Source organism: Lepidochelys kempii, chromosome 3, assembly GCF_965140265.1.
Source record: "Lepidochelys kempii isolate rLepKem1 chromosome 3, rLepKem1.hap2, whole genome shotgun sequence".
Lineage (NCBI taxonomy): Eukaryota > Metazoa > Chordata > Testudines > Cheloniidae > Lepidochelys > Lepidochelys kempii.
In genome coordinates this window covers 166,579,897-166,597,296 of record NC_133258.1, presented here as the reverse complement: position 1 = coordinate 166,597,296, position 17,400 = coordinate 166,579,897, and the positions used below count along the sequence as shown (strand labels likewise).

At 43.4% G+C, this 17,400-nt stretch overlaps 1 protein-coding gene and 1 long non-coding RNA gene across 6 annotated transcripts in view; one reads left to right on the top strand and one right to left on the bottom strand.

Annotated features, from left to right (window-relative positions):
• LOC140909522 (uncharacterized) overlaps nt 1–17,400 on the bottom strand; it is a 147,153-nt gene that overhangs the window by 5,430 nt on the left and 124,323 nt on the right. For 4 of the 5 annotated variants that reach the window (XR_012158253.1, XR_012158249.1, XR_012158251.1 and 1 more), the window contains 3 exons: nt 6,711–6,823; nt 846–1,109; nt 325–607 (listed from right to left, as the gene is read on the bottom strand). This is a non-coding gene — a long non-coding RNA (uncharacterized lncRNA). Of the gene's footprint in view, nt 1–324; nt 608–737; nt 1,110–6,710; nt 6,824–17,400 lie in introns of all 5 variants that reach the window. The other variant, XR_012158252.1, reaches the window with a different exon arrangement.
• Nucleotides 10,373–17,093, top strand: NENF (neudesin neurotrophic factor). Its single transcript, XM_073338945.1, has 4 exons — nt 10,373–10,600; nt 15,120–15,180; nt 15,870–15,973; nt 16,685–17,093. Exons 1-4 carry the CDS (start codon nt 10,436–10,438, stop codon nt 16,859–16,861), a joined length of 507 nt encoding a protein of 168 aa, XP_073195046.1. The 5' UTR covers nt 10,373–10,435; the 3' UTR covers nt 16,862–17,093.

The window sequence follows — 17,400 nt, the reverse complement described above, 5'->3', positions numbered from 1 at the left end:
ACTGGATCCTGCCAAAACCATAAGCCAGCACACCACCCACTTGCAAGCAGGCTCTTGGTACTATATCCCAACTAAAATATGTGGAATTTTTGTTCTCCCACTCTCCACCAAATTCTTTAGTGGTGGAGGCTGTCAACAAGCATGGCAGCCAACATCTTTCCAAGTCTACACCCTGTGATAAAGACCAGAAGTGCCTTGACCTATTTGGTTGTAAGAGCTACTTTTCAGCCACTCCAAAATTTTGGATTGCAAATTAACAAGGTCTAATGGTGAAGTACAACTATTCCAATTATGACAAATTCAACAGTTTTAGTGAACACTTACCTGTAGAACACTGTGAGCAGTTCAAGACCATCATAGTCAAAGGTCAGTTCTTAGCAAGAGCCTCTTTGATAGCCTCCCTAGATTCAGGTGACAGTAGGCCACTGTACCTCCACTGATGTTGTTATGAGCAGAGAACTTTGGCTAGAGCTATCTGGTTTTCTTAGGGAGGTCCAACATACTGTAGAAAACTTCCCTTTTGATGGACTTAAATTCTCCTATGAGTCAATTCTCCAGACTTTGAAAGATTCCAGAGCCACACTTAGAGCCCTTAGCATATACATGCCTGCAAACAAAAGAAAATTTAGCAGATCACAAATGGCACAGAGATCTCGTCCAGTTCAGTTCTTTACCTACCCTAGGCCTACTGAACCATCGAAAGGCAGGCCTAGGTGTCAAAAGAAGAGACTACCTACTGTTACTACTACCACCACACAGCTGTCCTCTTCATCCAACCGTCAATTCTGATGGTTTGGTTGAGAGCTTGGAACATCCACACCTCATGAATGTTCAGCTGCACTCACCTCCCTCCCTTTGGAGAGGATTCTCCCATTTTCAACCTGCTTGGGAACAGATTACGTCTAACAGATGGGTGTTGGAGGCCTTAACATCAGGTTACTCAATCCATTTCACCTCCATCGCTCACCCTGCCCTCTTTACCGACCCTGTTTATCTCATGAACAGTTACTGAGACAAGAAGTCATCTCTCTTCTATGCATAGGAGCCACAGAAACAGTTGCATTCCAGCGGAGAGGGAAGAGATTCTACTCCAAGTATTTTCTGGTACCCTAAAAGAACAGAGGATGGAGAAATCAATATTAGATCTCGGACTGATAAACACCTTTGTGGAATCACAGAAATTCAGGATGGTAACTCCACAGATATTATTCCATAGTTAGATTCCAGGAACTGGTTCATGGCCCTCAACCTTCAGGACACATATTTTCATGTCACAATTCACCCCTCTCACAAAAGGTTCTTTGTTTTACAAGCAGTCAGAGTCACTTCCAGTACTGAGTGTTTCCCTTTGACCTCTCCTCTGTCCCAAGGGTATTCCCAAAGATCAGAGCAGTGATAGCTGCTTACCTCCGGTGGCTGGGAATAATAGTCTTCCCCTACTTTGATGACTAGCTGCTCAAGGGCCAGTCATACAATTACATTCTCTGCAGTACAGACAACCATATCCCTGTTCCACAGGCTAGGTCTCCAAGTCAACACTAAGTCCACTTTGAGCACAGTACAATAGATATTCTTTATAGGGGCTTCTCTGAACACCGTAACAGCTAGGGTTTACCTTCAAGCAGACACTATAAAGCCTGCCAGACAACCAGTGGGGCCACTTGATAATCAAGATGCTAAAGAAGCACTCAAGGAAGACAAGGCCATTCCAGAGAAGTTCCATGAATTCTCTGCAGCGGTCTTCACTGCAGAGGATATCGGAGAGATCCCACATCCAAATCATTTTTTTAGGTGACCAATCTGAGGAACTGTCTCAGATTGAGGTTTCAATAGAGGTGGTTTCCCCTGTATCCAAGCAAGGGCAAAAATTCACAAGGAAGGGTTGCAGACCAACTTAGATGAGCAAGCATCTCAAAAAGGTGATTAAAAGAAAGCAGAAAGCCTACAAGGAATGGAAGATGGAATGGATCAGCAAGGAAAGCTTCCTCATGGAGGTCAGAAAGTATAGGGATAAAGTGAGAACTGCCAAAAGCCAAGCAGAGTTAGATACTGCAAAGGGAATTAAAACTAATAATAAAAGGTTCTACCGCCACATAAATAAAAAGAAAACTAGGGAAGAAGAAGTGGGACCCCTAACCACTAAGGATGGGGTGGAGATTAAAGAAAAACTAGGCATGGCCCAACACCTAAACAAATACTTTGCCTCAGTTTTTAATAAGACTAATGAAGAGCTTAGAGGTAGAGGCAGGATGGCTAATGGGAATGAGGATATGGAGATAGAAATTACCACATCCAAGTTGTAAGTCTAAGTCAAACTCAAACATCTTAATGGGACTAAACTGGGGGGCCTGAATAATCTCCATCCAAGAATATTAAAGGAACTGGCATGTGAAACTGCAAGCCCAATAGTAAGGATTTTTAATTAATCTGTAGATTTGGGGGTCATATCCAATGACTGGAGAATTGCTGATATAATTCCTATTTTTAAAAAAGGGGAAAAATGTGATCTGGGAAACCACAGGCTTTTTAGTTTGACCTCAATTGTATGCAAAGTCTTGGAACAAATTTTGAAAGAGAAAATAGTTAAGGACGTAGAGGTGAACAGTAATTGGGATAAAATGCAACATGGGTTTACAAAAACTAGATCATGCCAGACCAACCTGATCTCCTTCTTTGAGAAGAAAAGGAGTACTTGTGGCACCTTAGAGAGACTAACAAATTTATTTGAGCATAAGTGTTCGTGAGCTACAGCTCACTTTGCGGATACACACTAACACGGCTGTTACTCTGAAACCTTCTTTGAAAAGATAAATGATTTTTTTAAACAAAGAAAATGCAGTAGATTTAATCTACCTAGATTTCAGTAAGACATCTGATACAGTTCCACATGGGAAATTATTAGTTAAATTGAAGATAGGGATTAATATGAAAATTGAAAGGTGGATACGGAACTGGTTAAAGGGAAGACTACAACAGGTCATATTGAAAGGTGAACTGTCGGGCTGGAGGGAGGTTACTAATGGAGTTCCGCAGGGATCATTCTTGGGACCAATCTTATTTAACATTTTTAGTACTGACCTTGGCATAAAAAGTGAGTGTGTGTTAAGAAAATTTGCGGATGACACAAAGTTGGGAAGTATTGCCAATAAAAAGGAGGATTAGAATATCATACAAGATTACCTGGAAGACCTTGTAAACTGGAGTAATAGAAATGGGATAAAATGTAATAATGCAAAGTCATGCACATAAGGCAGTGCTGGGCAACTTGCAGGCCACACACGGCCCATGAGGGTAATACGCTGGCAGGCCGCCAGACAGTTTGTTTACATTTGCATGGCCGCCTGCAGCTCCCAGTGGCCACAGTTTGCCATTCCCGGTCAATGGGAGCTGCGGGAAGCACCAGCCAGCACGTTCCTCCCTGCGGCCCACGCCACTTCCCGCAGCTCCCATTGGCCGGGAACAGCGAATTACGGCCACTGGGAGCTGCAGGCAACCATGCAAATGTAAACAAACTGTCTGGCAGCCCACCAGCAGATTACCCTGACGGGCTGCAGGTTGTCCACCACTGACATAAGGACTAATAACAATAATTTTTGCTATAGACTGAGGACTTATCAGTTGGAAGTGACAGAGGAAGAGAAAGACCTGAGTGTTTTTGTTGTTCCGAGAATGACTAGGAGCCACCAATGTGATGTGGCTGTGAAAAAAGCTAATGCAGTCTAGGATGCATCAGGTGAGATATTTCCAGTAGAGACAGGGAAGTGTTAATACCATTATATAAAGCACTGCTGAGATCTCATCTGGAATACTATGTGCAGTTCTGGTCGCCCTTGTTTAAGAAAGATTAATTCTAACTGGAACAGGTGCAGAGAAGGATGCAGTAACCGGCATAGGATGATCCGAAGAATGGAATACCTACCTTATGAGAGGACATTCAAAGAGCTTGACTAGTTTAGCCTAACTAAAAGAAGGCTGAGGGGAGACGTGATTGCTCTCTATAGATACATCAGAGGGATAAATACCAGGGAAGGAGAGGCGTTATTTAAGTTAAGCGCCAATGTGGACACAAGAACAAATAGATAAAACTGGCCATCAACAAGCTTAGGCTTGAACTTAAACCAAGGTTTCTAACCATCAGAGGAGTGAAGTTCTGGAACAGCCTTCCAAAGGGTGCAGTGGGGGCAAAAAACTTAACTGGCTTCAAGACTGAGCTTGATAAGTTTATAGAGTGGATGGTATGATGAGACTGCCTGCAGTAGCATGTAGCCAAGCTGTGATTGCTAGCAGCAAATATCTCCAATGGCTGGTGATGGGACACTAGATGGGGAGGGTTCTGAATTACTACCGAGAATTCTTTCCCAGGTGTCTGGCTCGGTGGTTTTGCCCACATGCTCAGGGTCTAACTGATCACCAGATTTGGGGTCAGAAAGGAATTTCCCCCCAGGTCAGATGGGTAGAGCCCTGGGGTTTTTTTGCTTTTCTCTGCAGCATGGGGCATGGGTTTCTTGCAGGTTTAAACTAGTGTCAATGGTGGATTTTCTGTAACTTGAAGTCTTTAAATCAAGATTTGAGGACTTCAGTAACTCAGCCAGGGGCTAGGGGTCTATTACAGGACGGGGTGGATGAGGTTCTGTGTCCTGCAATGTGCAAGAGATCAGACTAGATGATCATGATGGCCCCTTCTGACCTTAAAGTCTCTGAGTCTAAATGGATAAATTAAACAGTAATAAGTCACCAGGACCAGATGTATTCACCCAAGGTTTCTGAAGGAACTCAAATATGAAAATGCAGAACTACTAACTGTAGTATGTAATCTATCACTTAAATCAGCCTGCATACCCAGTGACTGGAGAGTAGCTAATGAAATGCCTATTTTTTAAGAAGGCTACAGAGGCAATCCTGGCAATTACAGGCCAGTAAGCCTAACTTCAGTATGGACAAATTGGTTGAAACTGTAGTCAAGAATAGAATTAACAGACACATAGAAGAACACGTTATGTTGGGAAAAGAGTCAACAAGCTTTTGTAAAGTGAAATCATGCCTCATCAATCTATTAGAATTCTTTGGGGGTGTTAACAGACATGTGAACAAGTGTGATCCAGATAAGTAGCTGGACTTTCAGAAAATCATTGACAAGGTCCCTCACCAAAGGATCTTAATCAAAATAAGAAGTCATGGGATAAGAGAGAAAGTCCTCTCATGGATTAGTAACTGGTTAAAAGATAGGAAACAAAGGATAGAAATAAATGGCCAATTTTCAGTGGAGAAAGGTAAATAGTGGGGTCCCCTAAGAATCTGTATTGGGATCAGTGCTGTTCAACATGTTCATAAGTGATCTGGAAAAGGGGGTGAACAATAAGGTGGCTAAATTTGCAGACAATACAAAAATTACTCAAGATACTTAAGTCCAAAGCTGACCGTGAAGTGGATCTCACAAAACCGGTTGACTGGACAATAAAATGGCAAAACAACAAATTCAGTGTTCATAAGTGCAAAGTAATGCATATTGGAAAACATAACTCCAACTATGTATACACAGTGATGGCCAAAAGTATAAATGGGTTCAAAAAAGAATTAGGTAAGTTCATGGAGGATAGGGCCATCAATGGCTATTAGCCAAGATGCTGAGGGATGCACTCTCATGCTTTGGTGTCCCTAAACCTCTGACAGCCAGAAGCTGGTACTGGATGCCTGCATATGCATCACTTGATAATTAACCTGTTCTGTTCATTCCCTCTGAAGCATCTAGCACCAGTCACTGTCAGAAGACAGGATACTGGGCTAGATGGACCATTGGTCTGACCCAGTATGCCTGTTCTTATGTTAGCCTTCTATCTGGACAGAACCAAACCATTTTAAAAGCCTCTGAGACTGTACAGTTTGCTGAGAGATTCCTTTCTCAACAGAGACCCAGAAAAGAAAGACAAGTTTCCCCACAATACCCTGTGAAGCAATTCATAGAGAGGCTCAGCTTAGTGGAGCACTAAGAACCATCGGCTATGGTCCCGGAAATCCTAGTGTATAATTCAGGCTATTGCGGGACCAATGTAAATGTGGCTTGATAGGTATGCGTCACGACTTAAGTGTGGCTTCAAGGTATGGATGCTTGCAGGTAGTCTTGGCTAGCTCAGATACCCTTACTTGAGTGTCTGGACCTAGGTAAACTCTGCAGTGAAGATATAACCTCAGGGTCAGGCCCACTTTTCTCAGATGTTGATATTCAGGATCAGTTTTATATTAACCTTTCCAGAGAGCTAACTTAATAGAAAATTTATGTTCTGTTTTCAGTGCTCTACTAATAAATGCCAATATATTACAAGATTCTTGAAAAATTCTCAAGAGGAAAAATAATTCTCTCTCCATTCATTTTCCCAGTATCAAATATGATCAAATTTCCTGTCAACAGGGAATTATCAATTATTGGGGGTTTTCTAACATGGTACCAAAGTTCTCAGCCCAAGACTATTCAAAAATTTTAATAATGAACATGGTTTAAACAAGAAACATACAGTTTTCACAGGATAAGGGAAAACTGTACTAAAATCAAATATGAAACACTTGGTTTTAGCAAGCTTTAGACCATATCTAAAAAACTTTCAAGTACACATAAAATGGTAATGAAAATGCCTTTTAGTTTTTTACATGTATATTTATAGAAAACTCTGCATTTCACAGTATGACTGTAGTAGGATCAGTAATTACAAGAATACCTTATGATAGATCAGATTGTGTTCCACAAAACCAGTCCACACGACTGATGTTAGTCACACTGCTACTACTAGAAGGCACTCAGATTCTATGTTGATGAGGGAGGTACCAGAACCTGAATTGAAAAGAATAGTTTAACCTGATTTTCATTCTACACAGAATCACAGACATTAGATCATTTATTTTGTCAATCCCCTTTTCAGTGCAGGATGTTTCCCTACAATATACTTTCTAGCAGGGAGAAATCACAACATGTGAGAATTGGAATCCATCTCCATTCATATTTTTCCACTTGTTCCTTAACTTGAAAATCTTAGCATTTTTAAGTCACAAAGATTGAACCATCCTTATTTTCCCCAGTTTTCTGCATAATCATCTGAGACAGCAAGCAGAGAAACTTCAGAGAATGGAATGAAAGAATCTTTTATTAGCTATTGTCTGTTACAATTCTGGCTGCTTATACCTCAAGGAATACCACTCTGTCAATTACAGATGTGAACCACTAATTATTCTTCCTCAGAGTAATAACAGGCACTTTACAGATCCTTGTTTAATTTTTATGCATATATGTATTTGCTTAAACTCTTCCCCTGTATTTTTGCAAAAATAATACATCAACTCGTTTAAACAGGAATATCAAACGCACTGTCAGAATGCTATATATAAATACCTGCATTACTCACAGAATCATAGAAATGTAGGTCTGGGGACTCCAGCCCCCTGCACTGTGGCAGAACCAAATAAACCTAAATCATCCTTGACAGGTGTTTGTCCAACTTGTTTTTAAACACTTCCAATGATGGGAACTCCAATGACCTGCTTTGAGCAGGGGGTTGGACTAGATGACCTCTTGAGGTCCCTTCCAACCCTGATATTCTATGATTGTATGATTCTATGACCTCCCTTGGAAGCCAATTCCAGAGCTTAACTACCCTTAAAGTCAGAAAGTTTTTCCTCATACCTAACCTAAATCTCCCTTGCTGAAGATTAAGCTCATTACTTCTTGTACTATCTTCAGTGGACCTGGAGGACAACTGATCACCCTTCTCTTTATAAAAGCCCTTTATAAAAACATAACAGAGACTTACCAGGTTGCCCCTCAGTCTTCTTTCCCCAAGACTAAACATGCCCAGTTTTTTTCCCAACGTTTCCTCATAGGTCAGGTTTCCTAAACCTTTAATCATTTTTGTTGCTCTTCTCTGAGCTCTTTCCAATTTGTCCACATCCTTATCTAATTCATATACCTCATAGGGGAAAAGGGGGAGTTGGAACTAGGGTGTGGTGTAAAAGAAATGACAAACAGCTAAGATTAGGCCCTGAGATGAGAGGAAGGGTTAGCTGTGTTAGGGGGAGGTTAAAGAAAAGCCAGAGGCTGAAATTAGGTTAAGGAAAACAGTGGATCTGAGATTACATTGTGAGTTAGGAGGAATATAGGGTTGGGTTAGGGTCCAGGCAATGGATTGAGGTCTAAATCAGGGATGAAGGTGTCAGTATGGGGGATGGGGGTAGTGGGAAAGGTATAGGACTGGATGGTTGGAATTGAGAAGGTGATGGGCTGGAGTTGCAGAGATGCAGGACTGGAGAGGGGATGGTGGTTGGTGGCAATGAGGGACAGCAGTTGGGGGCGGATATGAAGGGTTGGAATTAGGAGAAGATGCAAGGAAGGGCAGAGGTAGGGGTAGGGAGTGAATAGGAGTTAGGAGCGTGGTCTGGGGGAAGATGCAGGGCTGATGAGAGGTAGGAATTGGAGTGAAGGCGAAGAATTGGAGTTAGGAGAGTGGTTTGAAGGGAGATGCAGGGCTACTGTGGGGTAGGTGTAAGTAAGGGATTTGAAGTTGGGGAGATGCAGGGTGGGAGTAGGGGGACATAGGGTTGTGTAGGGCAGGGGACCTGAGGGGATAAGATGCTGTTGGGGGTGGTGGTATGAGGATGGTGTGAACAGAGGAATATGAGGGGGTGAGATGGTTGGGGTAGCTGCAGGGCTGGTGTGCGGCAGGGGAGGTGAGGGAATGGGGGTGGTTTGGGGTGGGGAGAGCTGCAGGGCAGCGGAGGTGAGGGAATGGGGTGATTTGGGGATGGGGGAGCTGTGGGGTGGGTGTAAGGGGGAGTTGAATGGGTGGGGTGGTTGGTTTGGAGGGAGCTGGAGGTGTTGTGGGGCAGCGGAGGTGACAGGATGAGGTGGTTTGCAGCGGAGGAGCTGCAGGGCTGGTGTGGGGCTGGAGAGGTGAGGGGATGGGGTGGTTTGGGGTGGCGGAGCTTCAGGGCTGGTGTGGGGCATGGGAGGTGAGGGGCAGGGTGATTTGGGGGAGGATCTGGGGATGGTGACAGGGCTGGGTGATTTGGCGGACCTGGGGCAGGTGTAAGGGGTCGTGTGGGGCATGGGAAGTGAGGGGATGGGGTAGCTGGAAGGAGCTGCCGGGCTGGTGTAGGGCTAGGGAGGTGAGGAGCGGGGTGATTTGCGGGGATCTGGGGATGGTGAGGGGGCTGGGTGATTTGGGGGAGCTGGGGCAGGTGTAAGGGGTGGCGTGGGGCAGGAGGAGTTGAGGGGGTGGGGTGGTTGGTTTGGAGGGAGTTAGGGGGTTGCGATGCAGGGGATGTCTGCACAGCTACAGACTAGGGACCGAATGGCTAGGCAGCAGTTCTGCGGAAAAGGACCTAGGGGTGACAGTGGACGAGAAGCTGGATATGAGTCAGCAGTGTGCCCTTGTTGCCAAGAAGGCCAATGGCATTTTGGGATGTATAAGTAGGGGCATAGCGAGCAGATCGAGGGACGTGATCGTTCCCCTCTATTCGACATTGGTGAGGCCTCATCTGGAGTACTGTGTCCAGTTTTGGGCCCCACACTTCAAGAAGGATGTGGATAAATTGGAGAGAGTCCAGCGAAGGGCAACAAAAATGATTAGGGGACTGGAACACATGAGTTATGAGGAGAGGCTGAGGGAGCTGGGATTGTTTAGCCTGCAGAAGAGAAGAATGAGGGGGCATTTGATAGCTGCTTTCAACTACCTGAAAGGGGGTTCCAAAGAGGATGGCTCGAGACTGTTCTCAATGGTAGCAGATGACAGAACGAGGAGTAATGGTCTCAAGTTGCAGTGGGGGAGGTTTAGATTGGATATTAGGAAAAACTTTTTCACTAAGAGGGTGGTGAAACACTGGAATGCGTTACCTAGGGAGGTGGTAGAATCTCCTTCCTTAGAGGTTTTTAAGGTCAGGCTTGACAAAGCCCTGGCTGGGATGATTTAACTGGGAATTGGTCCTGCTTTGAGCAGGGGGTTGGACTAGATGACCTTCTGGGGTCCCTTCCAACCCTGATATTCTATGATTCTATGATTCTATGTGGGGGGGGGTGGTTTGGAGGAGGGGAGCTGCAGGGCTGGTGTGAGGCAGGGGAGGTGTGGGGCGGGTGATTTGGGGGAGCTGGGGCTGGTGTAAGGAGTGGTTGGTTTGGAGGGAGCTGGGGGGTTGCAATGCAGGGGATGTGAGGCGTGGTTTGGGGCGGGTGATTTGGAGGGAGCTGGGGGGCTGCAGTGCAGGAGATGTGAGGGGTGGTTTGGGGCTGGGGAGCTACAGGGCTGATGGGAGTAGAGGTGATTGGGAAGAGCTGGGGCCGGGGCGGGGCAGCTGAAGGGGTGGGACGGACAAAGGGTGTTAGCCCACAGCCACCCCGGATCCCGCCTCGCAGGCCCCTGGCCCCGCCCCGGAGCTGCCTGGCCGCCTCCGCTGCACCATGGCCGGTGGGCCTGAGCGGCTGCTGGCCCTGGGCTGCCTGGCCGTCTGGGCCGCTCTGGCGGAGCAGCAGCTGCGCTTCAAGCCGGCCCCGGCCCCGGCCCCGGCCCCCAGCCCGGTGCGGCTCTTCACCGAGTCCGAGCTGGCCAGATACAGCGGGCAGGAGGTACCGGGGCACCGCCGGGCCCGTCGGGGAGAGCGGCGTCGCCGAGGCGGGTGGGGAGGGGGCGCCGCTCGCTGGGGACCTGGGGGCCATGGGCGCTGGCCCCGGGGGCATGACTAGGTGGGGGAAGGCGCTGCTGCATGGGCGGAGGGCACTGCCCCTGCGGAGATGGGGCGGAGTTGTTACTACCGGATGCGTGACACCCCCACCAGAAACTAGCCACAGCCCTGCTGTGTCTGGAGCACTTTGATGCCAACTTTACCATCTCTCTCCTAGAGACTTTAAAACTTTTCATGTCAAAGGAGACCAAGTGTCATCACACAGTGGAGCTACCTAATCAGCTCTCTCCAACTGGGGAGCATAGTCACCACTCTCAGACTAAAAACATTGCTGGGAAACAAAGGAGGAGACAGTGATAAAAGAAACCAACTTGTGCGAGCCAGGATATTAGAACAGTGTAGTTACAATGACAAACATCGGACAGTCTGGACATTTTCAGTTAAGAACACCACTTGTTGCCACATGAAAGAAACACAAGTCTTCCCCATTGTATATATGAATCTCAGTGGTATGATCTTTTGTTATATGGAGATATAACCTGCATTCTGTTCCCCTCACTCAACACGCACATTTCCAGTTTATACTTATACAAGATCTGAGACCTGTCTTACAAGGATGTGAAATTTATAGTGAGGATGAGGGGACCACACCTGGTATGATCAGAAAAGTGACTAAAGCAGATGAAAAAGGTGCTAGCCTGCATCCACATTACAGAACGGTTGTGTTAGCAGCTGATGAGTTGTGCTAACCTGAGATTTGGTCTGTGTCACTGGGCAGGCTGGCCCATAAGAGTTAAAAGCACTACAGCCCTCATACTAAGGGTCTGTATGTGTGGATGGGGCAATACTTGAGTTAAAATTTTGCAGTGAAGACAAGGACATTGTGGGATGATGGGCACAGCAGGCTCTTATGGATCATATGTAGAGGCTAATATGACATGTTTTTGTAATGAGCTGGCTAGTGTGTATATGTACGTACCATTGCTCTCTACTAGGTAACAGTAGAACTGTTCAAGTATCTGTCATAGGTCCTATATTTTTAACAACTTATTGTGATGCCCTTTTAGCCCATATAATAAGGGCCTATGATTTTGGAGCAGGAGGATCCAACTTGTATTTGTACTCTTGCAATGAAGTTCTGAGTAATTGGGGTGTGCTGTATAGTGACAGCTATAAAGTCCAAGGTGATCAGACTTATACATGGCCTTAGGAGTACACGGATCTTTACATACAGATGCAGAATTACAGGATATTGCCTAACCATCTTACAATCTACATTTAGAAATAGCATAAGTAATGGCACGGGAGGAGGTTAACAAATTAATATTGTTTAGTGCAAAATTAATTTTTTTCTCTCTCTACTTATTGTCAAGAGAGTTGGAGAGGAGGTTAATAGTGGACAGGGGGCAGAACTGGGGCTGGAAGAAGATTGTTGTGTTGTGTGCATGAGGACGGTAGACGGGATCAGACTGTAGTGGGAGGAAGAGAGAGAAGAGTAGCAGAGTGGAATGAGGGCACAAAAGAAGGCATGGCAAAGGAGGCAGAGGTTGGTGAGATTAGTTAATATGGTCAGTAAGTGAAAAGTCAGCAAGGCACATTAAAGGTTAGTGATCAATATATTAATGGGAAGGAACTGATAGATCATATGGCAATTGATGGTGAGAATCAGTAAGGCAAAGATTCAATAAGCATAGCAGAAATGGTCAGCTGTCAGCCATGGATGTAACTACATGTTTTGGTCTTGTCCTGTACAGTGAAGGCAGGGGGAAAGTCTGGTTCAAAATAGCTCGGCTCCTCAAAACTCCCATTGATTTCAATAGGATCTGCTGGCTGCTGGGCACTTCAGAAAGTCTGGTCACAGCTGTTTAGTGGCATATTAATAGTTTGAAGGCCAGAATTTTAACCTGAGATACTGGGCATCTGTGACTCATAGCTGAAGGTTAGAATGGGGATGATGGAGACGCTAAGGACTAGAGATAAGGTTTCTACTGGGATCTTAAATTCCTGACTTTATTTTAAACTAAAAATGAGATAAAATAGATATCTATTGACAACTTTAACTCTCAACTAAGCATGTGTGTGAATTTCCTTTTTTTTTTTTTTTAACAACTTCAGAACACCAACATTTCTGAAGTAATTTTTTTCTTCCTAGCACTATTCTAAAGAATTTTAGAGAAGGAGGAAAGAGAGCTGTATTATCTTTAAGGTAATTGTATTGCCTTATAATAATAATTTGCAAGTATCTGTCAACCAAAGTTTTCAAAACACTAAACAAATGTGGTTAAGTGATGTGCTGCTGAAAGTCACACAGTGAATAGTTTGGAGGAGAATCCAGGTTTCCTAACTCTAATTTCTTTCTCTAATCAGTTCTTATACAATAGATCAAAAATGTGCAACTGGTGGAAACTCTTCTATAGATAGCCCTGTTTGAGATTTTGTCTAGTGAGACAGGCCAAGTTCACTAAACAGTCCTTTACCCATCTCAGGCACATATAATAATAGAAATGCCTTTTCAAATCATAGTGTACAAATAGTACAGTCAGTTTCAAGGATATCTCGGGTATTGTAGGGGCAAGGTTCTTAAACATCTATCCAAGCAGGTCAGTTTCTCCCAGGCTGCTCAAGAGAACCATCAAAATAATCAGGCAATGGGCCCAAAGTCTCTAGTTGTTTGTCAGATCTCCCCTTTTCCCCAGGATGAACACCACAATGGTAGAACAGGATATTTTTCCTGTTTCCTTCCTGACAGAAAACGAACAGATACCAGATATCTGCTCCCATCTGAGTGTTTACAGACAGTTCCTCAGTTTTAGAGATCTGTAGAATGTGTTTCTCCATAAATACCAAACCACTCAATAGGCTACTGGAATACACAACTCTCCCTCACTCTCTCCCTCATCACTAGCACTATAACTACCGATGTCTCAAAATTTTACAGAATCATAGCTACCTATTTATTCTTCCAAAACCTGTGGTGATCCCTCCAATGAGGTAATCCTCAAAGAAAATTCTTTCCATTTACAAAGTTATTGTTCTCACCTGAGCTAATTCCATAGCCTTCAGAGATGTGTAGGGATTAAATGAAGTATCCATCCTACTCTAATCCTTGCCTGCCAGGATTAGAGTAGGCCAATGGATTCAAAATCTTCCTTTAATGTATTCTTCTAGCTCATTAAGTCAAGTATATAGACAGTTTTTAAAAATATAGAATTAATACAGGAATTCAATCTCCAGAAGTTTTAGCTTTCTATGGTGAAAACAAATCTTAGCTAACAAATTCAAAATGATAAAATCCTTTGCTAAATTTATACAGATCTCTTCTCTGAAGCGATTGCTGGTTGGCCTTCTTGGGGTTGTCTCCAGAAACTAAGAAAACACTAACCAGCATCTCATGGACAGAGAGAATAGATTTTGAGGGGAGGACAAAGTGGAATCAGTGGTTTATTAAGCAAAACAGATGTCAGCAGAAGATCAGATTTGTGTGTGCATGTTTGCACTTTATCCTCTTGATGAAAGCAGAATACCATCTGCCATACACCCTTTCACTTCACAAAACATCCACCTCCAGAATGATTTACTTAATCATCTTGGAACAAACAAGTATTATGAACTGACTCCAAAAAAGGCATAGAAAGGGGAAGTGTATTGTCTGACTACTAGATTCCAAACAGAATTGTTTCTTCCTTGAACTTCCATCATTTTCTGGGGTTAAATCCATAAAGATTGGCACTTGAAATAGTCTGAGTGTTTATTCTAGGAATTACAAGAATAGTCATCTATGGGAGCAAGAGACAGACTGATGCAGCACAGAAATAAACAGGGCTTTAACATACCGATTCCACTAGTATTTGGTGTCCTAATAGTGAAAACAAGCTCCAATAGTGAGAACAGGAGACTACATCTTCTCCATGTACAACATGGTATTCATAATGCAGACACTCAGAACTTGGCATCGCAGCTAGATACCAGTGAAATACACATCACTGGATACCAGTGGAAATTATTCATGTAATTATCACATGATGAATACTGATTTTTTTGTACACTAACCTGCAAGTGACCTGGAGGCTTTGCAGCCTCTGTTCCCTCCCCCATCCCTGCCATTGACTCAGAATATGGCCTCTTTACTGTATAGTGCCAGCAGCTGACACAGGGATGCATGACTGTTTGGCAACTGACAACAGTCATAATGGCAAAGTATAGAAAACCAGCTTCTTGTTGCCCAGAGACCCACAGAGAAATCTTTTTTTTTTTTTTTTTTTTTTTTTTACAGCATGTGATGGATTGGGGGATGAATGAAAACTCCAGGCTGTGAATCTTGAGTGAGCCTGTGAATCCAGGCTGTGCATTGATCATGATTTAAGTTGCTAGAGAACACACAGTAAGGGGTTCATTTTCTCCTCAATGTGCTGTACACATACTGGCTTCATTTTGAGCACCTGCTGGCCTCTCTTTCTTTCCAGGAGGGCCAGCCTATTTACATGGCCGTGAAGGGAGTAGTATTTGATGTCACTTCTGGAAAAGGTGAGTTGGCTTCTCCCCATGGGGTTTTTCCCCTTTCACATTATCCCATTTTTCTTCTTAAACATCCTAAACCTTTAGAAAACTTCAAACTCTATTTAAATACAAAGAACATACTCATTTGCTCTTAATTCCTAACCATCCTCCTCTGAAGGTGCCTTCTCCCACTCACAGCTTCACACCCCCTTTCATGCTGACCTCTGTCTGGAACGGAATAGATCCTCTTCTTATCCTATCACTTTCTAAGAAATGCTGTAATACCTTTTGATCTGATTGAGGTACCTTCCCATTATATAGATTTACACATTTCCCTCCAACACTGGTTTTAGCTACTCTTTAAATTTTTTTTAAAAGTGCACTTAGGACTGGTGAAAGCTACCAAACTGAGAGCCCTAGAGAGAGAAATTCTCCATCAGTAGATCAGACACAACTTGGGCAGCAGCTGTATTACAATCTAAGTGAAGACAGCCAGTTGCCATTTTAGGCCACGTTAACTAGTCCAGTTAAGCTAGTTTGTCTTGAGACTTCATTAAAGTTTTGGGAGGAAAAGGGCTCAGATTCAAGTCCTTGGTTTTGACTGATTTAGGAGCATAATGGGCTCATGTCATGCTAGTATAAGCAGATGCTTAATCTGGCCCATTGTTTTCACTATCAATAGACTGAGCATTACTAGATTTCTTCTCCTTGAACAGAATTTTATGGGAAAGGTGCCCCATACAACGCCCTTGTTGGGAAGGACTCAACACGAGGAGTTGCAAAGATGTCACTTGACCCAGAAGATCTCACTCATGACACAGTAAGAAATGAGATTGTTTGTTTAATTCCTTCTTTGCAAAATTTCAATCATTTTCTTGGCTTTCCTAAAATATATTCCCCTGCTGTATATTTATGCAAAGCCCAATCCTATGAATAAGGAAAATATTTATTTTCTAAGAAATGCCGTAATACCTTTTGATCTGATTGAGACACCTTCCATTATATAGATTTACACGTTTTCCTCTAACATTGGTTTTAGCTACTCTTTAAATTTAAAACAAAAAAAAGTGCATTTAGGACTGGTGAAAGCTACTAAACTGAGAGCTCTAGAGAGAGAAGTTCTCCATCAGTAGAACAGACGCAGCCTGAACAGCAGCTGCCCCATCAACATACCTTCAAGGGATAGCATCTAAAAATGTGTAGTTCAGTTTCCTTGACCAATTCAGTCCTTGGTGTCTCTGCTGAGAATACCAAATGGGCCAACTGTGATGGTGCTTTTTGGAAATGAATTGAACCCAACAACTCACTTTACCTGAGGATGTCAGGCTTTGTCACTACTGGGCTGAATTTGAATAAATGACCTAGGGGTTAAAGGTTCCATGATAAATAACCCATTGCCAGTTACTAAGCCCTCTATTGTTTGTGTGCCCTGCAAATTAAATCTGAAGGCTGGTTCTGAGGGTAGGATGATCAACATAAATAAAGACATATGTAAACACCTGCCATTTTTTCTTGCCCATGTTTCATATAGACAGGACTCACGGATGAAGAGCTAAAATCCCTGGATGATATCTTCAATGATGTGTACAAAGCCAAATACCCTATTGTGGGCTACACTTCTCAAAGAATTCTGAATGAGGATGGCAGCCCCAATCAGAACTTTAAACCTGAGGATCAGCCACATTTCAGCATTAGAGATGAATTTTGATGAAGGATTTAGCATCCTGAAAATCCCCAGATGGACATTGTAGAACAACACTGTATGACTGGGAAACATTGACTGTTTCTAAGGCAAAAGAACAGTTTCTATGAATTATGTATCTTTTGTATTTTTGTTATCAGCAGCCCCCACCCCCTGACAAACGAGGATAATGACTGATTACTAATGTAATGAATTCCTTCAAGTAGTGAACCAAATAAAATTTAATCAGTGGCACATATTTGTGGACTGAGGAGAATTAATTCAATAAAATTCTCACTGCCAATATCTTGATTTTTCTTTTTTAATATAAAAAGAAAAATTGGATAACTAAAGACTCATTTCTAAAGGGGAGAAAGTGTCCTTTAATAACTGAATCATCAGACTAGGGGTTTTGCCATTTCTGAGTTCTGTTCCTTGTTCTGATGCAAACTTGCTCTATTACGTGAGTCGTCTTGCTTCACTTCTCCGTGCCTCAGTTTCTCCATCAGTAAAATAGGTGTAATAAGGCTTCCTATCTCAGAGGAGTGGTGTGGAGCTTAATATTC